Source organism: Chlorocebus sabaeus, chromosome 6 (assembly GCF_047675955.1).
Source record: "Chlorocebus sabaeus isolate Y175 chromosome 6, mChlSab1.0.hap1, whole genome shotgun sequence".
NCBI lineage: Eukaryota > Metazoa > Chordata > Mammalia > Primates > Cercopithecidae > Chlorocebus > Chlorocebus sabaeus.
This window is the reverse complement of record NC_132909.1, coordinates 7,278,466-7,302,645: the sequence shown is the minus strand read 5'-3', so window position 1 is coordinate 7,302,645 and position 24,180 is coordinate 7,278,466. Positions and strand designations below refer to the sequence as shown.

At 54.4% G+C, this 24,180-nt stretch overlaps 2 protein-coding genes and 3 non-coding genes across 13 annotated transcripts; 1 reads left to right on the top strand and 4 right to left on the bottom strand.

Annotated features, from left to right (window-relative positions):
• Positions 1–1,632: 1,632 nt before the first annotated feature.
• Positions 1,633–23,823, bottom strand: SMIM47 (small integral membrane protein 47). 9 transcript variants are annotated; one of them, XR_012093115.1, is made up of 8 exons: positions 23,477–23,795; positions 20,757–20,791; positions 18,556–18,641; positions 17,985–18,227; positions 8,333–8,429; positions 4,820–4,987; positions 4,301–4,360; positions 1,633–4,182 (listed from the first exon to the last, which is right to left on the bottom strand). XR_012093115.1 is itself a non-coding variant. In XM_073016139.1 (4 exons), exons 1-4 carry the CDS (start codon positions 23,619–23,621, stop codon positions 17,999–18,001), a joined length of 270 nt encoding a protein of 89 aa, XP_072872240.1. In that variant the 5' UTR covers positions 23,622–23,823; the 3' UTR covers positions 17,006–17,998. The 9 variants fall into 9 exon arrangements, 2 of the variants coding, with proteins under 2 accessions (XP_072872240.1, XP_072872239.1); XR_012093111.1 differs by having other exon boundaries at positions 18,616–18,641; positions 23,477–23,755; XR_012093110.1 differs by lacking the exon at positions 4,820–4,987 and having other exon boundaries at positions 18,616–18,641; positions 23,477–23,755.
• On the top strand, positions 9,148–14,475 carry ACP4 (acid phosphatase 4). Its single transcript, XM_037991997.2, has 11 exons — positions 9,148–9,258; positions 9,327–9,431; positions 9,507–9,593; positions 10,387–10,533; positions 10,797–10,895; positions 10,969–11,064; positions 12,698–12,830; positions 12,902–12,984; positions 13,775–13,899; positions 14,104–14,282; positions 14,360–14,475. Exons 1-11 carry the CDS (start codon positions 9,148–9,150, stop codon positions 14,473–14,475), a joined length of 1,281 nt encoding a protein of 426 aa, XP_037847925.2.
• Positions 18,314–18,404, bottom strand: LOC119621820 (small nucleolar RNA SNORD88). Its single transcript, XR_005238419.2, has one exon. It is a non-coding gene; the product is annotated as a small nucleolar RNA SNORD88 (small nucleolar RNA).
• Positions 18,716–18,806, bottom strand: LOC119621822 (small nucleolar RNA SNORD88). The gene has a single exon (XR_005238421.1). It is a non-coding gene; the product is annotated as a small nucleolar RNA SNORD88 (small nucleolar RNA).
• On the bottom strand, positions 20,868–20,958 carry LOC119621821 (small nucleolar RNA SNORD88). Its single transcript, XR_005238420.2, has one exon. It is a non-coding gene; the product is annotated as a small nucleolar RNA SNORD88 (small nucleolar RNA).
• Positions 23,824–24,180: the final 357 nt, after the last annotated feature.

The following is a 24,180-nucleotide window of genomic DNA, read 5'->3' as shown; positions in this document are numbered from 1 at the left end:
CCAGCCTGGCCAACATGATGAAACCCCATCTACCTGAAATACAAAAGAAAAAAAAATGCGAGCACAGTGGCTCACGCCTGTAATCCCAGCACTTTGGGGGGCCGAGGCAGGTGGATCACCTGAGTTAAGGAGTTCAAGACCAGCCTGGCCAACATGGTGAAACCCCGTCTCTAGTAAAAATAGGAAAATCAGCCAAGTGTGGTGGCGTGCACCTGTAATCCCAGCTACTTGGGAGGCTGAGGCAGGAGAATCACTTGAACCCGGGAGGTGGAGGTTGCAGTGATCCAAGATCTTGCCACTGCACTTCAGCTTGGGTGACTAAGCAAGACTCCATCTCAAAATAAATAAATAAAAATAAATAAAAATAAAAGAAAGAAAGAAAAAAGAAAAAAGAAATACCAAAAAAATTACCCAGGTGTGACAGCACCTGTCATCCCAGCTACTCTGGAGGCTGAGGCAGGAGAATCGCTTGAACCTGGGAGGTGGAGGTTGCAGTCAGCTGAGATTGTGCCACTGCACTCCAGCCTGGTGACAGAGTGAGAGTCCATCTTTAAAAAGAAAAAAAGAAAAAAAAAGAAAATACAACCTTGATGGCTCCCAGAGGACTGAGAAAGGCAGCACTGAGTGGTTCAAACCCTGGGGTGCAGAAAGGAAACGAGGGGAGGGGGCGGCGGAACGCAAAGACCGGCTTTGCTGTCAGTATTTGTTAGTGGTGATGGGGGTGCTGTGACTCATGCCTGTAATCCCAATACTTTGGGAGACCATGGTGGGAGGACTGTTTGAGGCCAGGAGTTCAAGACCAGCCTGGGCAACATAGAAAGACCTCATCTCTACTAAAAAAAAAAAAAAAAAAAAAAAAAAAGATTAGCCATGCATAGTGGCACCTGTGGTCCCAGCTGCTGGGGAGGCTGAGGTGAAAAAAAAAAAGGCCGGGCGCGGTGGCTCACGCCTGTAATCCCAGCACTTTGGGAGGCCGAGGTGGGCAGATCACGAGGTCAGGAGATGGAGACCATCCTGGTTAACACGGTGAAACCCCGTCTCTACTAAAAATACAAAAAAATTAGCCAGGCGTGGTGGCGGGCGCCTGTAGTCCCAGCTACTCGGGAGGCTGAGGCAGGAGAATGGCGTGAACCTGGGAGGCGGAGCTTGCAGTGAGCCGAGATCCGGCCACTGCACTCCAGCCTGGGCGACAGAGCGAGACTCCGTCTCTAACAAAGAAAGACATGGGAAAGGGTGTTCCAGGCTGGGACCCAGCAGTGCAAACACGGGACTATCTTCGAGTTCGCTGTGGCCAAGAATACACCAGGGCCGGCGTGGGAGGTAGGTGAGTTTTTTTTTTTTTTTTTTTAAGCCTGGAGGGGGTCAGGTTACTTGCAGCCTCCAATGCTCAGTGGAGGGCCTGGAATTCAGGGCCACTGGAGGGCTGTGAGGAGAAAGGGACAGGGTCAGCTCTGGGTACAGGAGGACCCCTCTGAGGACTGGAGGAGAGAGAGAGAAGGCTGGGGTGAGGGTCCAGCGGGGGAGGAAGCCCAGGCAGGAAGGAGGGAGGAAGCAGCCAGGAACCCCCCAAGTCTCAAAAAATTGTGGTTTTGGGCGAGACTCTGTCTCAAAAACAAACAGACAGACAAACAATTGTGGTTTTGCCAAAACCGACGTTTATTTCTTGCGCTCAACCCTTAAGGCAGCCAATTTCTGGTTGAGAAAATAGTGCAACACCGCCGCTGTGTGGCTATTTGGAGTTTTGCAGCCAATAACTCGAAACTAAAGCCCGCCTCCAAATCGGAAACTTTTGAGGACTTCAGGAGGGCGCTGTTGCCACTGATGCTAAAACATTGGCCCAAAATGTTGGTGATCCACAAAAATTCTATTAATTTGAGATAAAATTATAGTGCGACTGTGAATCTGTTTATTACTGAAATTTGTGGTCATCACTGAAATTTGTAGCCAAGCGCTGTGGCTCACACCTGTAATCCCAGCACTTTGGGAGGCCGAGGTGGGCGGATCACTAAGTCAGGAGTTCAAGACCAGCCTGGCCAACATACTGAAACCCTGTCTCTACTAAAAATACAAAACTTAGCCAGGCATGGTAGCAGGTGCCTGTAGTCCCAGCTACTTGGGAGGCTGAGGCAGGATAATTGCTTGAATCTGGGAGGTTGAGGTTGAGGTGGGCTGAGATCGCGCTATTGCACTCCAGCCTGGGTTTAACAGAGCGAGACTCCATCTCAAATAAAATAAAATGAAATTTGTGAGGCCGGGCGCCGTGGTTCACGCCTGTAATCCCAGTACTTTGGGAGGCCGAGGCTGGTGGATCTCCTGATGTTGGGAGTTCGAGACCAGCCTGACCAACATGGAGAAACCCCATCTCTACTAAAGATACAAAATTAGCCGGGCGTGGTGGTGCATGCCTGTAATCCCAGCTACTCGGGAGGCTGAGGCAGGAGAACTGCTTGAAACTGGGAGGTGGAGGTTGCGGTGAGCTGAGATTGCACCATTGCACTCCAGCCTGGGGGACAAGAGCAAAATTCTGTCTGGGAAGGCAGGAAGGAGGGAAGGAAGGGAGGGAGGGAGAGAGGGGGAAGGGGAAGGGGAGGGGAGGGAGGAAAAAAGGGAGGGAGGAAGGAAGAAAGGAAAGGAGGAGGGGCCGGGCGCGGTGGCTCAAGCCTGTAATCCCAGCACTTTGGGAGGCCGAGACAGGCGGATCATGAGGTCAGGAGATCGAGACCATCCTGGCTAACATGGTGAAACCCCGTCTCCACTAAAAAAAAAAAACTAGCCGGGCGAGGTGGCGGGCGCCTGTAGTCCCAACTACTCGGGAGGCTGAGGCAGGAGAATGGCGTGAACCCGGGAGGCGGAGCTTGCAGTGAGCTGAGATCCGGCCACTGCACTCCAGCCTGGGCGACAGAGCGAGACTCCGTCTCAAAAAAAAAAAAAAAAAAAAAGAAAGGAAAGGAGGAAATTTGTTGAGCTTTTCCAGGAAAACCTAGCACGCACAGTCAACCCTAGTCCAAAGCTGTCTTTTCAGATATTGAGCTGAAATGAAATTGCTTTTGACTAGATGAGAAGGTAGGTGAAATGCAACTGAAGGTTGAAGTGTCCCCCAGGGCACTGACCTGAGGATGCTGGAGATAGAGGCAGGGGGTTGGGGAAGGGCACTATTCGAGGGGGCTGCTAAGGAACTGGCTATGGGGGTGAGTCTGCACACTTTTATAGGAAGGGACATTGCTGGTGGGTGTTGAAGGTTAAATAGGAGCTTGTTAAGAAAAGAAAAGAGACTGAGCACAGTGGCTCACACCTATGATTCCAACACTTTGGGAGGCTGAGGCAGGAGGACTGCTTGAGGTCAGGAGTTAGAGGCCAGCTTGGGCAACATGGTGAGACCCTGTCTCTAAAAAAATTAATAAAAGTTAGCTGGGCATGGTAGTGAACACCTACATTCCCAGCTACTCAGGAGGCCGAGGCAGGAGGATCGCTCGAGCCCGGGAGTTCAGGGTTGCAGTGAGCTATGATCATACCACTGCACTCCAGCCTGGGCAACTGAGTGAGATCTCATCTCAAAAAAAAAAAAAAAAAAGAGGAAGATGTGTTGATACAGTATGACAGTGATGGAGAAAATGATGATAACTAAAGCCCGCTGCAGCTGATGTGATAAGTGCATTCACATCTTGGATCTCAGGCTGCCCTGGCTGTGGTTTTCTGGGGCCCATTGGACAAAAATTTTTGCCTTTGTCTGATGGAGAAGAAGTCGGGGTATCAGAGGGAAATAACAAATCCGAAGTACACAGCAGCCTGTGTTGGTGCCAGGCGCTGAATCTGCCCTGCTCTTTCTTCCCTCTGTGCCCTTACACCCAGAGTTGACATGTTCTTCCTCTTCTTGGAATGCCCCAGACAGACTCCTACTCATCCCTCAAAACCCAACTCAGACTCCCAGCTCCTAGCCTCAAACCTGAGAGGGTGGGCCCTCACCACTCCCCTACCTCAGACTCTGGAGTCCGGACCCCCACCCCAGTCCCTCCTGAAACACGGAGTCCCCAGGTGTGATGTAGGCCCAAGGCCGGGCGCAGGGGCAGTGGGCGGGGGAGCAGGATGTGCGGATTCAGTTACATTTATTTGGCCTCAGAGCGATGGTCCGGGCAGAGGCAGGGCTTTTGCGTGGGGAGGTCCTGCGTCTTCTCACTGCTGAGCCTGAGAAAGGAAAACAGGGAGATATACAGAGACGTAGGAGAGAAAGAGAGACCAAGATGACAAAAGCGGACCAGGGAGACAGAGACTCAGCCCCCACCTCCGCCCTCCTCCTGCTCACCTTGTTGAAGAAGTAGATGGAGGTCAGGATGGTGAACACGGCCATGGCCAGGGTCACATTCTAGGGGGAGGAGATCAGAGGTAAGGACCCTTCCCCTCCCTGCCCTCTGCCCCGCCCTAGGCCTCCCTTCCCTGCCAGACCCCTTCTCACTTCCTGGAAGTTCATGGCCTTGGGATTCCAGCCACCCCTTGCTTGGTCTTTTCTCCCTTTCCCGGGTCTCTGAGCCAGAGAGGGGAGAAGCCACTGGAACCCCAAGAGGGGGTTGTCAGAGCAACAAGAATGGTGGCCAGGGCAACAGGGAAGGGCATTCTGGCAGAGGCACAGGGCAGAGACAGACCCTGGCGTGGCACGCCACACACGGCGTCTGAACGTGACATCGGGACACGTGAGACTGGAGAGTCTGAACCTTGAACATCATAGTGAGGCGTCTGGGTTTTTCCCCGGAGGGTGCTGGGGAGCCATGGGAGGGTTGAGAGCAGGGGAGAGACCGGGTCAGTTCTGGTTGTAGAAATATCTCACAGTAGGAGCCTGCAGGCCAGGAGAACAGTTGAGGAGGCCCAGGCAAAATTTCCTCCTCCAGATGGGAGGATCACTTGGGCTCAGGAGGTTGAGGTTGCCATGAGCCAAGATCACACCACTGCACTCCAGCCTGGGCAACAGAGCGAGATCCTGTCTCCACAACTACAACTAAAACATAAAATAAGATAAAATACATGTGATACATGCATGTGTGAGATATCTATTCACCTATCACTACCACAAAAAAGGAGACTATACAATCTGGCTATTCACGTAGCTATTTGCATTATTTCTGGCAGATAGAGTCTTGCTATTTTTGGTAGCTATGTTGTACAACTGTGAACACTTATTGGGGAAATACGTGTGTGTGTGTCCATATATATGTACTATATCTATGTACTATATATGTACTAATATGTGTACTATATATATACTATATATATGTACTATATATATACACACATATATAGGGTTGGGTGCGGTGGCTCATGCCTGTAATCCCAACACTTTGGGCAAGTGAGACAGGAGAATCGCTTGAGCCCAGAAGTTCAAGACCAGCCTGGGCAACATAGTAAGACCCCATCTCTTTAAATATATATAAATATAGGCCAGGCGCAGTGGCTCACACCTGTAATCCCAGCACTTTGGGAGGACAGGGCAGGAGGATCACTTGAGGTCAGGAGTTTGAGACCAGCCTCGCCAACACGGTGAAACCCCATCTCTACTAAAAAAACAAAAAAATTAGCCGGGTGTGGTGGTGTGCACCTGTAGTCCCAGCTACTCGGGAGGCTGAGGCATGGGCAACACTTGAACCCTGGGCAGAGGAGGTTACACTGAGCCGAGATCACGCCACTGCACTCCAGCCTGGGCAACAGAGTGAGACTCCATCTCAAAATAATAATAATAAATAAATAAAAATAAATAGAAAAATACATACATGTATTAATGAAGCAGTGGGTCCCTATTTGCTGATTCAGTGGTCACAGTTGTACAACATCGCTCCTATGAATAACACGGATTGTAAAACAATACCTCAGGGCACTACCCAGAAAATTCCAGAAGGCAACACATTCTGCAGAGCAAGGGGCACTGTCTCTCCAACAAATCCATGCCACAATGCAAAACAAAAGCAAGTGGCCTTGCTATATTTGAAAAAATCCATTAAGAGACGCAGGACCAGCTTTGATGGGTGATCCTGGACCAGGTTTTGGTTTAGACAAACAAGTTATAAAGGCTCTTCAGGTGGGAGACTGAGGCAGGAGGATGGCTTGAAGCCAGAGGTTTGAGACCATCCTGGGCAGCGTGGCAAAACCCTGTCTCTACTAAAAATACAAAAATTAGCCAGGTGCGGTGGTGTGCACCTATAGTCCCAGCTACTCAGGAGGCTCAGGCACGAGAATCACCAGAACCCAGGAGGCAGAGGCTGCAGTGAGCCGAGATCGTACCACTGCCCTCCAGCCTGTGTGACACAGTGAGACCCTGTCTCAAAAAACAAAACCAAACAAAGTCTCTTTGGGGAGAAATGGAGGGACATTTGAATAGGGAGTGGGTATCAGACAAGACCAAAGCACTATTGCCAAGGAGAAGAGGAGGTTAACTGAAAGACGCAGGTTACAAAATTGCAGGTTCTGTATGATCTCATTTTGGTAAGAAGTACATATATGAAAAACTGCATTTAAACATCAGGTTTCGCTCTGTCGCCCAGGATGGAGTGGAGTGACAGAATCAGGGCTCACTGCAGCCTCAACTTCAGGCTCAAGCGACAAGTGGCTGGGACTACAGGTGTGCGCCACTACACCTGGCTAGTTTTTTGGTATTTTTAGTAGAGACGGGGTTTCACCATGTTGCCCAAGCTGGTCTGAAACTCCTGGACCCAACTGATCTGCCCACTTTGGCCTCAGAAAGTGACAGGATCACAGGTGTCAGCTACCATGCCTGGCCCAGTTATATTGATTGCAGACTTCCAACCTCCCGAACTGTAATGGGATAAATGTGTGTCGTTTTAAGCCACTGAGTGGTAACCTGTCACAGCAGCCAATACGTCAGTAGATATTAAAGTGCTGACATCTCCAGGGGCTAGAACATGGTTTCTAGTTTCTTAATTTTGCTTCAGGGGTTTTTTTTTTTTCTCTTTTCTATTTTTTTAGAGACAGGGTCTTACTCTGTTGTCCAGGCTGTAGTGCAAAGGTAAGATTATCGCTCACTGAAGCCTCAAATTCCTGGACTCACGTGATCCTCCCATCTCAGTCTCTTGAGTAGTTGGGATGACAGGCACACGTCACCATACCATGCCTGGCTAATTTTTGTTTATTTTTTATAGAGATGGAGTCAGGGCGGTGGGGGTCTCTTCATGTTGGCCAGGCTGGTCTTGAACTCCTGGCCTCAAGCAATCCTCCCACCTTGGCCTCCCAAATTCTGGGATTACAGGTGTGAGCTGCCAGCTCCTGGTCTGGCTTAAGCCTCCAGCTCTTCTACTACTTTATTCCAGGGGCCTCTATCGTATTTTAAGTACGGGGAGAGAGAGAGATTCACAAAACTTTCGTAACTGGTGCAGGAGCTCACACCTGCAATACCAGCACTTTGACAGGCCAAGCTGGGAGAACTGCTTGAGTTCAGGAGTTTAAGACCAGTCTGGGCAATACAGCAAAACTCTGTCTCAAAAAAAAAAAAAAAACAAAACAGGACAGGACTGGAGACTGACTGTGCACAGTGAGGCAGGAGAGCCAGCCAGGCCCAGATGGTGCTAAGTGTAGATTTTATCAGCACTGTGGGATGGTAAGGCCGCCCGAGCAGCAGACGATTGCCACTGAAAGATGACTTGTTGACTGGGCATGGTGGCTCACGCCTGTAATCCTAGCACTTTGGGAAGCCGAGGCGAGTGGATCACCTGAGGTCAGGAGTTCGAGACCAGCCTGGTCAACATGGTGAAAACCCATCTCCACTAAAAAAAAACAAAAACGAAAATTAGCTGGCCATGGTGGCACATGCCTGTTATTCCAGCTACTGGGGGGCTGAGGCAGGAGGATCTCTTGAACCTGGGAGGTGGAGGTTGCAGCGAGCTGAGATCGTGTCACTGCACTCCAGCCTGGGCAACAGAGTAAGACTACGTCTCAAAAAAAAAATTAAAAAAATAAAATAAAATAAAAAGAAAGAGGCCGGGCGCGGTGGCTTACGCCTGTAATCCCAGCACTTTGGGAGGCCGAGGCGGGTGAATCACAAGGTCAGGAGATCGAGACCATCTTGGCTAACACGGTGAAACCCCTTCTCTGCTAAAAATACAAAAAATTAGCCGGGCGCGGTGGCGGGCGCCTGTAGTCCCAGCTACTCGGGAGGCTGAGACAGGAGAATGGCATGAACCCGGGAGGCGGAGCTTGCAGTGAGCCGAGATCACGCCACTGCACTCCAGCCTGGGCGATGAGCAAGACTCCATCTCAAAAAAAAAAAAAAAAAAAAAAAAAAAAAGAAAGAAAGAAAAAGAAGAAAAAAGAAAGAAAGATGACTTGTTATACTCACAGTTTCTCCAGAGGAGGGAGCATGCCACGGGGGCCACACGGGGAGGCACTGGGGTGCCCGGGAGACAGACCTGAAGCAAGCAGCTTCTTTGTGTTTTCTGTGGGATAAGGTAGGGTAAAGAGTGGCTGGTTGAGCCATTTCAGCAGGCTCTGGGGCACAGGGGCTGTCCTGAGTCGTCCAGTACCCTGCCCCAGGTGATCAGGGCAGGTGGATGGTGGCCCGGGTGGTTGGGGTGTGGGCTCTGGGTTGGCTGGTTTGTACAGAAGAGGCACGCGCCTGGGCCAGTCCGTGACTATTTCCAGGAACTGGTAACCCCGGGAGGGGCGGTCCTTCTAATGAATAGCAAGGCCCCTGGTGTCAAAGCATCAAAGTACAGAAAATCAAGCCCATGGTTACTACCATCGACCTCTCTGACTCAGGGGGTCAAGGCTGTGGCTGAGATGAACAATGTGGGGTGAGGGTCTCTTTCCAAGTCTGCATCCAGGTTAAAGGCACCTGGGTTCAAATCGCAGCTTTGTCTGAGAAACCTCAGTGTTTTCTTGGGCAAGTTACAGAACCCTTCTGTGCCTCAGTTTCCCCAACGGCACAATGGGGATGATGACAAGCACATCGAGCGTCTGCTGGGGCAGCAGTGAAGATGAAACGAAGATGAAACGGGTTAATCAAAGACTGGCAGAGGCGCTGGGGGATGGGATCTGTGGCCCCTGGGGAAGCGTGCCAGGGCCTGCTATAATGGGGGTGCTGAGTGCAGGGCCGGGACAGGCGGGACTGCGGCCCAGACAGTGGGCTGAGCTCAGCGTCTGGGCTGGGTGGAAATGGCCGGGCTGGGGTTTTGGGGCCACCCTGCTGGACCTCTCCTGCTCCTGCTGCTGCTGCTGCTGCCACCCCGGGCCCTGCCAGAAGGACCTCTGGTGTTCGTGGCTCTGGTGAGGCGCCCCCGCCCCGGCCTGCCCTCAGCTCCCCCAGGGCTAGCCCTGACCAGTCCTGTCCCCAGGTATTCCGCCATGGCGACCGGGCCCCGCTGGCCTCCTACCCCACGGACCCACACAAGGAGGTGGCCTCCACCCTGTGGCCACGAGGCCTGGGCCAGCTGACCAGGGTGAGAAGTGGGTGGGAGGTGAGGGCAAGGGTGGGAGGGGTGGAGAGGCGTAGACTAAGGCTGTTCTGTCCCCAGGAGGGGGTCCGCCAGCAGCTGGAGCTGGGCCGCTTCCTGAGGAGCCGCTATGAAGCCTTCCTGAGTCCCGAGTACCGGCGGGAGGAGGTACTGCCATAGTCACCCCCACCTGGTCCCCTGACCTTCCACCTTTGACCTCCACTGACTACAACACTCTCTTTGGGCCTCCACCTCTGGCCTTTGACCTCCATCAACCTGACTTGCCCTCTACCTCTAATCTCTGACCCCCGGTACACTGACTAACCCACACTGACTTCTGACTCCATCTCAACCTGTCACATCTCGACCTCTGACCTCCATCAACTCTGACTTTATTATTTGGCCTCCATCTCTGTTTTCTAGTCCCGTTGACTCCAATCAGACCTCTGGCCTCTGACATTTGACCCCAAACTTGATTTCGATCTTTGACCCTTATTGACGTAACTTGCCTTCCTGACCTCTAACCTTTAACCTCTACACTTTGTCAATTCTGACCTACCTCTTTTGTTTCCTCCTATGTCTTCTGACATCCCCCAGTTACAGACAGTCCTCCTGACCTCTGATGAACATGTATTGAACTCTGACACCAAGCCTCCACACTGCCCTCCTAAACTTGACCTCTAACCTCCAGCCTCCACCGATTCTGATCTTCCTTTTTGACCCTCATTGACTCAATTGACCCCCTAAATCCAACATGGCTGTCCAGTTTAGGACGTCCAGCCCAACTGCTCCTGACATTAACCTCTGGACCCTTGATCCCAACTTCCAACATTGACGGCCACATGATTCTCAGTGTCTGACCCCTATTCCAAACTGAATCTGAGGCTTCTGATTTGCCACCACAGCTGACCTCTGACCCCAACCACGACCCCCCGCCTGCCCTCTCTCCACCCCACTCCAGGTGTACATCCGCAGCACGGACTTTGACCGCACACTGGAGAGCGCGCAGGCCAACCTTGCCGGGCTGTTTCCTGAGGCTGCTCCAGGGAGCCCGGAGGCCCACTGGAGGCCGATCCCAGTGCACACGGTGCCCGTGGCTGAGGACAAGGTCAGGGCGCTGGACCCAGGTGTGGTGAGGGAGGGAGTGGGTGGAGAGAGAGGCAGCTCTGGGTCTGGCCACCTGAGCTAGCTCCGAGAAGCAAGGCTGTACTCGAGCCGGTCTGTCCAGACCAGCGTGAGCCCGGGCCCACACTGCTCTTCTGCATCTGGGAGAAACTGTGACAGACGCAGGGGCACAGAGCCCGGGTTCCCCCAACCCGCTGTGAGACCCAAGGCACGTGGCTGTCCTCTCTGAGCCTCAGTTCTCCCCAGCTGCTGAGGTTCCCCATGCGCAGCTGTCCCAGATACCACGAGCTGCTGCGGGAGGCCACCGAGGCCGCCGAGTACCAGGAGGCCCTGGAGGGCTGGACGGTGAGTAGGGCGGTGGCGGGGTGGGGCGAGGCGCAGGGGACCGGCCAGGGCTCACCCAGCCCCGCGCATCCAGGGCTTCCTGACTCGCCTGGAGAACTTCACGGGGCTGTCGCTGGTTGGAGAGCCGCTACGCAGGGCATGGAAGGTTCTGGACACACTCATGTGCCAGGTGAGCCCCGCCCCTTCCCAGCCAAGGGTTTAAGGACAACTGTTTCCAATCCCAGCTTGCTACTCACTAGCCCTGTTCCCTCATGCATTTAGTTAACCCTCTGTGCCTCAGTTTTCCCATCTGCACAGTGGGGATGGCAACACCGGTATCAACACCTCCCCAGGACGCCGTGAGGATTCAAATGGTTAATCTACGCACTGTGCCTACAACAGTGCCTGGCGCACAGTGAAGGCCTTGCCAGGGTTTGAGGCTCCACATTTGGCAATTCCTCCCCACAGTCCTGTAATCAGAAAACCCAAAACCTGGGCGGCGGGAGCTGACCTGAAATAGACAGGGTCTCGCTCTGTCACCCAGGCTGGAGTGCATTATCATAACTCACTGCAGCCTCCATCTCCCTGGCTATAGGAATCCTCGTGCCTCAGCCTTCCGAGTGCTGAGGCAGGTGCACACCACCATGCCTGGCTAATTTTAAAAAAAAAAAAAAAGTTTTTTTTTTTTTTTTTTGCAGAGATGGGGTCTCACTATGTTGCCCAGGAACTCGTGGGCTCAAACAATCCTTTTGCCTCCCCAAGCGCTGGGATTACAGGCGCGAGCCACCACACCTAGCTAGCCCTCTTGCTAGTCTTTGCTCGATCCAGCTCACGGAATGTTCCAAATCACAGGGTGGGAGCAGCAATGTGTGTGACTAAGGGGGCTGCCCCAGCCCTTGCTGTGTGTGTTCCATGCTGTGCGGTGTCAGCACCATCAGATCTTTCTGAAGTCCAGAATGTCTGAGCTGTGAAACCCCTCTGGTCCCAGGGGTTTCAGATAAAGCCTTCTGGGCTGTGGAAGGACAACGTCTATTATTAATAAATAATCGCTGTTGGCCGGGTGCGGTGGCTCATGCCTGTAATCCCATCACTTTGGGAGGCCGAGGTGGGTGGATCACCTGAGGTCAGGAGTTCGAGACCAGCCTGGCCAACATGGTGAAACCCCGTCTCTACTAAAAATACAAAAATTAGGCCGGGCGCGGTGGCTCAAGCCTGTAATCCCAGCACTTTGGGAGGCCGAGACGGGCGGATCACGAGGTCAGGAGATCGAGACCATCCTGGCTAACATGGTGAAACCCTGTCTCTACTAAAAAGTGCAAAAAACTAGCCGGGCGAGGTGGCGGGCGCCTGTAGTCCCAGCTACCTACTTGGGAGGCTGAGGCAGGAGAATGGCGTAAACCCGGGAGGCGGAGCTTGCAGTGAGCTGAGATCCGGCCACTGCACTCCAGCCTGGGCGACAGAGCGAGACTCCGTCTCAAAAAAAAAAACAAAAAACAAAAAAAACCAAAAATTAGCTGGGCATGGTGGCACGCACTTGTAATCACAGCTACTCGCGAGGCTGAGGCAGGAGAATCACTTGAACCTGAGAGGCGAGGATTGCAGTGAGCCGAGATTGTGCCACTGTACTCCAGCCTGGGTGATGGAGCAAGGCTCCGTCTCAAAAAAAAACCACACTGCTGTCCACATTCATGATTTCCCAGCCTGATCCAGATCCAGCCCATGGGGGACTCAAAAGAGCAGGGGGCAGCACAGGCCTGCGGGGCCAGAGGCAAACTCGAGGGCTCAGGATGGTCCGTCAGTCTTCTCTTCCCGTCTCCCCACAGCAAGCCCATGGTCTTCCACTACCAGCCTGGGCCTCCCCAGATGTCCTGCGGACCCTTGCCCAGATCTCGGCTTTGGATATTGGAGCCCACGTGGGCCCACCCCGGGCAGCAGAGAAGGCCCAGTTGACAGGGGGTGAGGTGTGGGGCCGGGAGGCTGGGGTGCCTCCCTCTGGGAGATTCTAAGCTCTTTTTTCCCATCCTCAGGGATCCTGCTGAATGCTATCCTTGCAAACTTCTCCCGGGTCCAGCGCCTGGGGCTGCCCCTCAAGATGGTCATGTACTCAGCCGTGAGTCCTTGGGAAGCAGTGCCATATGACACTGAGGCACAGGGATGAGGGTGACAGCAATTTGGGTGAGGAAGAGCCTGCGGTCCCAATGGACCCCAGTCCATTGCCTTGGGTAGCCTGTATCTCCAAACCCTACTCCTGGGCTATATCATTAGTCTGGAAAGAGGGAGGTGATGGTGTCACAGGAGGAAGAATTTATGAATTAAAGATAATTCCTTGTTTTCATTAAGAAAATACTGGCCAGGCGCGGTGGCTCAAGCCTGTAATCCCAGCACTTTGGGAGGCCGAGAAGGGCGGATCACGAGGTCAGGAGATGGAGACCATCCTGGCTAACACGGTGAAACCCCGTCTCTACTAAAAAATACAAAAAACTAGCCAGGCAAGGTGGCGGGTGCCTGTAGTCACAGCTATTTGGGAGGCTGAGGCAGGAGAATGGTGTAAACCCGGGAGGTGGAGCTTACAGTGAGCCGAGATCCGGCCACTGCACTCCAGCCCGGGCGACAGCGAGACTCTGTCTCAAAAAAAAAAGAAAATATTGGACTAAGCAATCTGTCCTTCCAGAGGAGACAGGCTGCTTCGTCCAATCATATTTTGCACCTATTTGCGCAATCTTTATTAAATGGCCGCCTGTAACTGTTGGTACTGCCTTCAGGGTGAGAGGAAGGGAGGCGCAAGTTTGGGGGGTTGGTTCCAAGCAGCCTGGGGGACATCTGGATGCACAAGTCTAGTGTTCAGGAGAAAGGAGGCCTCCAGAGAGAAGTGTCATCTCACCCCTCGGCTCCACCTGCAGCATGACAGCACCCTGCTGGCCCTCCAGGCGGCCCTGGGCCTCTATGATGGACACACCCCGCCATATGCCGCCTGCCTCGGCTTTGAGTTCCGGAGGCACCTGAGGGATCCTGATAAAAACGGAGGGTGAGGATGGGATGGTGCCCAGGGAGGTGGGCGGGACAGACCTCCCAAAGCAAGGTGTGATGTGCTAGGCAGAAGGCATGGCGGGGCAGGGAACTGCATGGGATGGTGCTGGGAGGATAACAGGTGGGAGTCAGGAGCCCGTTTCTCCAGGTTTTAAGATCAATGACGGGAGGGAGGAGGTGCCACTGTGTCCTCTCTCTCCAGGAATGTCACCGTCTCCCTCTTCTACCGCAATGACTCCGCCCACCTGCCCCTGCCTCTCAGTCTCCCCGGGTGCCTGGCCCCCTGTCCACTACGCCGCTTCTACCAGCTGACTGCCTCGGCCCGGCCTCCGGCCCATGGGGTCTCCTGCCATGGCCCCTATGAGGCTGCCATCCCCCCAGGTGACAGTCCTCTGTGCCGGGGTGGGAGTAGAGGGTTCCAAGTCCTGAAACTCACACCCTGTGTGTTCTCCCTGCAGCTCCAGTGGTGCCCCTGCTGGCCGGAGCTGTAGCTGTGTTGGTGGCACTCAGCTTGGGGCTGGGCCTGCTGGCCTGGAGACCAGGGTGCCTGCGGGCCTTGGGGGGCCCCGTGTGAGCCAGAAACCAGGGTTTTCCTACCCCCAGCTGACACTGGACCCCAACACGTATGCTCACTAGCTGCTCTGGCTTCTGTGACTTACTGTGCGCCTGTGTGCGTGGGGAACGAGGGCTGGGTGGAGTCTCTGGCCCGGAAACCAGTTTGTGTGTGCTTACATGCGCGTCTGTGACAGTGGCATGAGTGTGCATGCATGCATGTCACTTGTGACCACTGTTTTTGCGCTTATGCGCGTGCACAGGTAGTCTGTACGTATTTGCTGATAAAAACGTGTCTGTGGCACACATTCAAGCACAAATGTGCCCATGTCTGAACAAGCAGGCATGGCTGCATGGCACTTTTTTTTTGGTAGAGACAGGGTCTTACTTTGTGGCCCAGGCTGTAGTAGTGCCATAAGCATAGCTCACTGCAGCTTCAAACTCCTATTTCAGCTTCTACAGGTGTGCACCATGCCTCGTTTTGTTTTCTTGGTATGTTGGCCAGGCTGGCCTCAAATTCCTGGCCTCAAGCAATCCTCCTGCCCTGGCCTCCCAAAGCAGTGGGATTATAGTTGTGAGCCGCCGCACCCGGCTGGCATGTTTATGCATGTTTCTATGCAAGCATAGGAAGCATGTGGGCTGGCTGAGGACCTAGTGGACCCTGTATGTACCTCCACATGCAGCTTGTGACAGGAGCTTGCTCAGTGAGCCTCGATGTGGGCCATGTGCTCTGTGGAGACGGGGCTCACAGGAGTTGGACCCTCGTCTGGTTTTCTAGTGACCCACACCAGCTCTCAAAGCAACCATGAACTCGGGTGGGGTCAGGGGGATCCAGCAGCAGAGACCTCAGAAAGGTACACGATTCAAAGCCTGGTTTCCGAGGCTGTGCGCCTCTGGGCAAGTAATAGGCCCGTCTGTGTCTCACTCGGCCGAACGACTCTAACCCACCAAACTCCTCAACTCCCAGACTTCCTTCCTGGAGGCAGGCAGAGAGCAGGGAAAGATGTCGGTGCTCTCTGGGTTGTGCACTGCAATGCTGCAAGCGATGTGGACGCGCTGGCCACTACAGTAGTCACTACCACGTGTGGCTATTTAAATTTAGGTTAAATAAAAGAGTGTTCGGGTCCCAACCATCGCACGGGCTGTGCATCCACCACTCGAACATTTATCACATGCTGATGAGAGCTGCTCCGCCGCCACTCATGCAGTAGCACGCGCTGTGGAGCACCTGCATGGCTGCCGTTTGAGTCCCTGGCCCAAGGGGAGGTTGCCTCTTTGTGTGGCACAAGGCAGAGCACCAGTCCCTCCCAGGCCTTGTCCCACACCCATGGTTGTGTGGCAGCGTCTAACCAGAGCACTCGTGGGGAGCCTGGGTGCAGTGGACGTTTAGTAACAGCCACTTGGTCCCCATTACACGGGGCAGTTGGAGCAAAGTTCAAAGCCACTCCCAGTGACCAGAACCTAAAAAAGGGACAGGGTCCAGAAACGCCAGTGAGTGGAAGCTGGGACAACCCCTCCGCCCCCCGGGCCACCTGCATGCCACCCCAGCCCATTTCTTCCCAGGGTCCTGAGGGCAGCCTCTCATGCAGACTCGTCCCCGGGGAGTCCCCAGACCTGCCTCACTGCCCTTCCCGGCATTCCCTAGAGGTGTTGGGTGGTCACGGGGCATCCCAGATAGATGATGCCAGGAGCCATGACCCTGGGAAGGCTGAGGAATGAACGCCCCTCATACTTTCTGGCCCTGGGAGGGAGCCTGGCTGCTTCCCTGCAGGTTCATGGACACCCCAAGTGCCAGGTGGGGTTCCCTGTGGCTGTGACCACCTCTCACCTGGTGGTGAGAGCCCACCCTTTCCCAGCAGCCTGCTGGAACGGCCTGTGCAGAGCCGGGAGTCCGCTAGTGGGCAGAGGCCTGGGTGGATCCCCCTGGACCCAGCCCAGCAGCTGAGCCCACAGAGGGCTAAGCGGTATGTCCGTGGTTTAACAGGGGCCCCTGTGCCCAAGACCTCAGCTGTGAAGCCAGAACCGCCAGGGCTCAGTGAATCCTCACAGAGCTGTCACCTGTGATCCTGGCCCCAACACACCCTAAACCCAGACCCAGAACTCAGACCAGACAGAAGTCACACACAGCAAAACCAGATCCATCAAAAGGGACTGGGGCTGACCACAGCACACAGCCAATGCACTTTCAGAGAGAAGGCACAGCAACAGAGGTCTTAAGAGAAAACCCATGACAGGCCTGGCGTGGTGGTGGCAGCTCCCATCTGTAATCTGAGCACTTTGGGAGGCCAAGGCGGGTGGATCACCTGAGGTCAGAAGTTCGAGACCAGCATGGCCAACATGGTGAAACCTCATCTCTACTGAAAATAGAGCCAGGCGTGGTGGCAGGTGCCTGTAATCCCAGCCTCTTGGGAGGCTGAGGCAGGAGAATCACCTGGACCCAGGAGGTGGAGGTTGCAATGAGCCAAGATTGCACCACTGTACTGCAGCCTGGGCATCAAGAGCAAAAACCATCTCAAAAACAACAAAACAAACCAATCCTTACAAACACTAAGTAAAAGCTTCAAGATGCTTTTATGTCATGGGTGTGGGGTCTCCCTGCTTGGCCTGCAGTGCTTTGGGGCTCCATGTGGTGGAGGGGTGGGCACCCATGGTACCCACCTACCCTGCTGCCTGGGCAGAAATGTAATATGGCACACAATGCATGGGGGAATCACTCCCCCCAGACACTCATGGTAAGTGTCCACTCACGCAGCCTGCTCCCCTCATGACGTCTGGCCAGTGACACCCACGGCGGGGAGAGGTTGAGGGCAGACACCCCTCTCTTCTGGAGCCCTTGAACAGTGTCAGGGTGTGGCTAGCTCGAGGGAGGGTACTGCCCAAGGCTTTTTGCCTCCCCTACCATGTCCCGCACTTCCTGACTGCAGCTCAAACCAGGAGCAGCTCCCCCAGGATTCTGGCCTGTTTCACCCCTGGAGCACCAGGCCAAGTGGTATCTGTCCTTGGCAGCCAGGCCCAGGTCTCATGGCGGCATGTGGGCAGCTCCTCCCCACAGGCCTGGTCAGAACAGGGGAGCAGGGTGGCTCCTCCTCCAGCCTGCAGGAAGCCCTTGGTAGCCCACTTATCCACCTTCTCCTGGGTGTGCGGCTCAGCAGCCAGGTCCATGTGCACTGGGTTGGGTCCTAGCGTGAGCCTGGCAGCCTCTGGCTCCATGGAAAGCAGCCTGCTGTCGGCAATGGCCTGGATGTCCAGGACGGCCTAGAACAACGTCATGCCCTTGACCAGCTGGCGCTGGTACAGGACCTGGGTAACCTAACAGGCATGTCCTTGGGCGTCACTGGCTCAGGGGCAGACGATGGGGTTGAAGAGGAAGCTGGATACCCCTCTCCATGGTGGGCCAGGGCTGGAAGGGCGGCTCAGTGGCCTCGAAGTGCTGGGAGGACTCCCAGCTGGCACCAGGCCACCAGCAGCCAGGTGGGCAGTGCCGCGCTGCTGTTGCCCTCAGGGCCTTGCAGTGGTAGCTGAAGATGGCACCTTGTCAGGTTGGATCAGGTCGCCCAGCAGCAGCAGTTCTTGAGAGATGAGGCACAAGGCAGGCGCCCGGCCGTACACCTGCAGGGCCCAGGAGAGCTTGTTGCGGTTCTTGCCCGAAGCGCCGAGACAGCCAGGAGCTGTGTCCCTGTAGCGGGAGCAGAACCAGCTCCGGCCCAGGGGGGTGGGTGCAGCACTTTCCTAGCCACGGCTGCAGCCACGCCTAGGCAGGAAACAGCAGAGAGCCTGGAGGGAAGCCGTCAGGGGAAAGACATAGAAAAGGCGCTGAATGGGGGAAATGGCCACACCCCCACCCATCAGCTCCTGGAGTGGGGCCCCTCAGACTCCCAGGTGTCAAAGGTCCCGGGGTGCACCATGTCCTCAGGGGCAGTCGGAGCCCAGTGCTGGACATCATGGGGTCCCCAAGTGCAGCCCTTTCAAGGCCCCTGACTCTGGACATCTTGCTACAACCCAGTCCCAGCCGCCATCCCACCTCCGCCCGCCAACAGGGTTACTAAGAAGGTTAATGAGCCCAGTGCGTATGGCAGCGACCGGCTTGGCACTTGCTGGGCACCTGTCTACGTCCACCTTCTCGCCATCACCATGAGTAACAGGCAGCCTCCTCTGTTCTTACCAAGGGATGGTCAGGCCCTTCAGCACCTGGAGGCACAGGGGAGGGAAGGTCAGTAGGGTGCAGGGCAGTCAAGACACCCCATGAGCCCTCCCCAGAGTCAGGGCCCCTCAGACCCCCGGGTGTCAAAGGTCCCGGGGGGGCACTGTGTCCTCAGTGGCGGTCGGAGCCCAGTGCTGATCATCATGGTGCCCTCACACCCTCCTGACATGGGTCCCAGGGCCACCTGCTGTCCTGAGGGGGACATCACAGAAGGGTGCTGAGAGATCGGGCAACAAACTGAATGACACTTGGTCCCTGAGGATGCCAGGCTGCCCCCCTCCCCCATCCAGCTCAGTCTGGGTGTGGCTTCTTGTATAATCTAGGCCCACTGACCTCACCCCCATCACAGTGGTGTTTCTCTGGAAAACGGCACATCTGTGGGGTTCAGTGAGAGGACGGGACCAAACCCTTCTGCTTGGACCTCCCGTGCCCTAATGGGATACCCGTCAATTGCCTCTGCCTGCATCTCAGGTCTGCTGCCCCAACCCAGCTCTTCCAAGCTGCTCTGACTTCACCAGAGCCTTCTGTGACATGGGGAAGGGGCAGCTGCCTACCACTGGGACCCTGGCAGGATAAGTTCAGTTCATTCTCTGCAAAAGCACTAACACTGCGGGCGCTCGTTCAGTGTGAGCTGCTGTTATCAACCACAGAAACACCAAAAGCTCCATTTTGCAAAGAAATGTGCTTTGTCCAAAGAGGGGGCCCTTGTTTAAACTAGCCAAGAAAAATTAAAAACCCGGCTCCCAGCCACAAACTAGCCACATTCCAGGTGTCCCAAGAGCCACCCGTGGCCAGTGGCTGCCACACGGGACAAGGTGAGGAACATTTCTATCTGGACAGTCATACGGAAGGCGCCGGCCTAGAATCCAGATGCTACATGGCCCTTCTGTCTTCCCTATCCCGCACCAGCTCTGTCTTCTCACCTCTCACACATCCCTACCCAACGGGCACCGACCCCACTCCTTACGTCCCCAGGAATCCCCTCGAAGCCAGCCATGACGAACGCTCAGCTCCATTCACTCCCCACAGAGGATCTTGGATTAAGAGCACAGGACCCTCAGAGAGATACTCAGGGGAGCTGCAATCCCAGCCCACCCTCCCCAGAAGCCAGCTTCCTTGCCAGAAACAGCTGAAACCTCCAAGAACCTAGAGAACACACTTTCAGGTCTATTTCACTGCAGCCACCGTTCCAGCTCCTGACATCTAAGGAACAAATGAAAATCCTCCCAGAGCTGAGAACACCTGTCTCTTTTCTGATAACACACTCACGCTTGTCTAATGATTTTGTTCTTTGAAAGAATTCTCCTGATAAAGCCTGTTATTTTTATTGTGAAAATAGGGATTCCTTGAATCGTATCAGTTTATATATAAATGGTTCACTGGAGGCTAAGCTGCGCTTAAAGACACATCGCATTCAGCCAACAAAACCCATGAACAACGTGACAGGATCACTTGGGAGTCACTGTTTCTTTTCCACTGCTGAGTTTTGACATGTTTGGTTAGTTCTTTCCCCTGAAACACAAATGCTTGTTCTCTCCAGTCCACACATTCCTCTTCTTATTCAAGCCCTACCCTTTGGACGGCAGGAAGTGCTACTGTCCTGGGCCATCTGCTCGGTGCCTGCTCCACAGACATAGCAGTGAGGTGCATAAGAGCGACGGCCTGGTGAATGTCTCAAAGGCTGTGAATAGCAGAGCTGGGATTTGGACCCAGGCTTGCTGCGGAGTTTCACTCTTCTTGCCCAGGCTGCTTCCCGAGTTCAAGTGATTCTCCTGCCTCAGCTTCCCGAGTAGCTGGGATTACAGGCATGTGCCACCACGCCTGGCTAATTTTTTGTACTTTTAGTAGAGACGGGGTTTCACCATGTTGGCCAGGTTGGTCTCAAACTCCAGACCTCAGGTAACCCACCTACCTCAGCCTCCCAAAGTGCTGGGATTACAGGCGTGGGCCACCACACCTGGCCTGAGATGGTTTTTGTATGTCAACACTGAGTACAATCGTTGACACATAAATTAGTTGCCAGAGATACAGTATGAAGTCAACTTAGACAGTCAGATATTTTAAACCCAGGTGAGTCAAGGAGCAGGAGCAAGGGTTCTTACCTGGATGGGTATGGCGGGTAGTCCTAAGCTTGAAGCTGCACATGTAACACAGAAAGACACAGTGAGGGTGGGGGAAGAAATAATCTGCAAGTCCATGAGCCATTAAAACTGGGGCCCCTCAGACTCCCAGGTGTCAAAGGTCCTGGGGTGCACTGTGTCCTCAGGGGTGATCGGAGCCCAGTGCTAGACATCATGGGAGCCCCAGTCCCTCTGCAACCAGGTCCTGAGGCCACTTACCTTCAGGAACAAAGGCCAAGCTAACAGCTTAAAGAGCAGGAAATGTGGCCGGGCACAGTGCCTCATGCCTGTAACCCCAGCACTTTGGGAAGCCGAGGTGGGCGGATCATGAGGTTAGGAGTTCGAGACCAGCCTGACCAATATGAGGATAGCCCATCTCTACTAAATTAGCCAGGCTTGGTGGGGCATGCCTGTGATCTCAGCTACTCGGGAGGCTGAGGCAGAACTGCTTGAACCCAGGAGGTGGAGGTTGCAGTGAGCCGAGTCGTGCCACTGCACTCCAACCTGAGCAACAGAGTAAGACTTGCCTCAAAAAAAAAAAAAAAAAAAAGGCGGGGTGGGGGTGGGGGGGTGGGTAGGAAACTCAAAACCCATCCAGAAGGTAGGAATGACCAGTTTTGCTCATGGAAACACCAAGATGCCCCAACCTCCCCAGTGCCACAGGTCCTCGGGGGACTGTCCTCACGGGATGAGCAGGATACCAAATGCACTACATGAAGATGTCCCCAGCGTTCATCCCCAACCCTTTGCGGGTTTCTTTAGCACTGTCTACACCTGCTCATAAGCCATAAACAGAAAGCTGTCAAGACATAAATCCCCTGGAAGACCTTATTGAGAGAAGGAAGAAGGAAGAGGGCTATTCTAGGAAGAAACCAAGCCAACTTCTAAATAATAAGTAATGAGCAAAGACCCTCGACTGAATCAGGTTTGAACATATCAGCTGTAAAAGACATTTCGAAGGGCCGGGTGCGGTGGCTCACGCCTGTAATCCCAACACTTTGGGAGGCCGAGGTGGGCGGATCACGAGGTCAGGAGATCGAGACCATCCTGGCTAACATGGTGACAACCCGTCTCTACTAAAAACACAAAAAAAATTAGCCGGGCGTGGTGGTGGGCGCCTGTAGTCCCAGCTACTTGGGAGGCTGAGGCAGGAGAAGGGCGTGAACCTGGGAGGTGGAGCCTGCAGTGAGCCGAGATCGCGCCACTGCACTCCAGTCTGGGGGACAGAGTGAGACTCCGTCTCAAAAACAACAACAACAAAAAATCCATTTCGAAGATGACTGAGGATCAGGCACAAAGCAGATTGTTAACTGCAGTATTAAGGAATTAACGTCATTAAGGGTGACAATGCTAACAATATTAAGTAGAAAAATGTTACTTTCTATATACAAGTACACTACTTCTTTCAGGGCAAAGAGTCTGTTCTGTTGCCCGGGCTGGAGTGCAGTGGCGCGATCTTGGCTAAAGACAACCTCCGCCTCCTAGGCTTGGGCGATCCTCCCACTTCCTCCATAAGTAGATGGAACCACAGGCCCGCACTACCACGCCTGGCTGACTTTCTATTTTTTGTAGAGATGGGGTTTTGCCATGTTGCTCAGGCGGGTCTCGAACTCCTACGGTCAAGCGACCCACCCACCTCCCAAAGTGCTGGGATAATAGGCGTGAGCCACGGCGCCCAGCCATGAAACTTACTTTCAACAACTAAGCACAAAGTTCTTGAATATGGCAAGACGGTGCAAATGTTACTTTCCCATTTGTTAGTAGATTTTAATATTGCCAAAGGAGGACGTGCCAATGATGAACGCATGAGAAAAATACTTTCACTTGTGACATGAACAAACTCAATGATTTTCTAGGTGGATGCCTGAAGGAGCAAAGTCAAGTAGAGATCCTCGCAGGGTCGTGGTGGGGGTGATAGGAAATCGGCTAGCTGCTTCCAGGGTGAGCCTCCTCGACAGGGGCATGGGCCCCGCTCAAGTCAGAAAACCGATGTTCAAGACCTTAAAGGACCTAAGCCAAAAACTAACGTTAACAAAACCCTCTCACGTGGCATGAACGGTCAGAATGACTCCTGCAGGTAAGCAAAGGCCTCGTCTGCTTTCTTCTACATCCATTCCTACATGGTTCTCAAAAAACCCCAGCAATTCACCTAGAAACCTCACTCCCACTTCTTGGTAACTCGATACACTGTCTCTGCCACTATGGAACCCCCCCCAAAGCCCCCTCCTCTTCCGTCCCCGTCTTTGTTCTAGGTTGCACAAAAACGCCAGCCGTCCAGAATTGTGAACACAAGAGCGAAATCCTAAGGAAGCATCTGAAACCCTCGGAAAGAACTCAATGTCGCCTCCCAACCCGCCCACCCCTCTCCCCCAACCAAACGGACAAGATGGCGGAGGCCCGCGGCGTGCGGACAGCACAAGCGGCGAGCTCCTCCGCGGGGCAGACGGAGGAGGGTCCGCCCCGGCATTCCTGCTCGCGCCAGCTGTAGAAGTCGCCACCTACCAAATGCCCCAAACAGCCACCACCATCCCCGCAGAAAACTCCCAGACTCGCCCCAGAGCGCGCTCTCTGGGTCCCTGCAAACGCCCTGACCCTGTCCACGCGACTACATGGGCGCTCCCGTTCCAACCGCGAGACCTTCAGGACACGTGCGTCCATCATCTCAAAGCCCCGCCACACAACCGGGAAAAAGCCACACTTACCAAAATTTCTCTCTACAAAGCGGACGCGGGTTGCCGCACGCGCCAATTTATAGTGCGCGCCGCTCTCAAGGCCGGGCCTCGGCGCCAGCCTGCTCTCCTCCAGAGGCGTCCAATACACACGCCTGTTTGGGAAACCCCATTTCATGCTTAGGGAAAGGAATATTGGCTGCTTCCGCTAGAATCTTGCTGAACAAGCGAGGAGACGTTGTCTCTGGGGCTGACAAAAAGGGGCAAGGACATGATGGAAACGATTGTCTTGTCACCTGCGTCCGGCAACTCTGAAGACAGCACCAAAGAGGGGCCGTGAAGTGAAAGGACCCCAAGGGCGGCCCGACCCGCGAGAGAAGCCGCTGGGACTATTTGCGCGGCCGGGGCTAGAGCTGAGGCTGCGGAGGCGGGGCCCAGGCCGAAGGGCCGGACCGAAATTAAGTCCCCGCCATGGGGCGGGAGGCGGGGGCCAGTGCGGAGATTGACAGGGGGCCGTCCTAGGAAAGCGCCCACGTGGCGCAGAATTAGAGGCGGAGCCTACACGGTGAGAGGCCGGTCTAGAGCAGGGAAGCAAGGGCCGGAAGGAGGGACCCTGGGTCTGGAGAAGCAGGGGATGAGGTCCCGGACTCCTGGGTCTGAACGAGGAGGGACTGGGGACCTGGACTCCTGGGTCTGAGGGAGGAGGGGCTGGGGTCGCGATTCCCCTATTTGGGAGA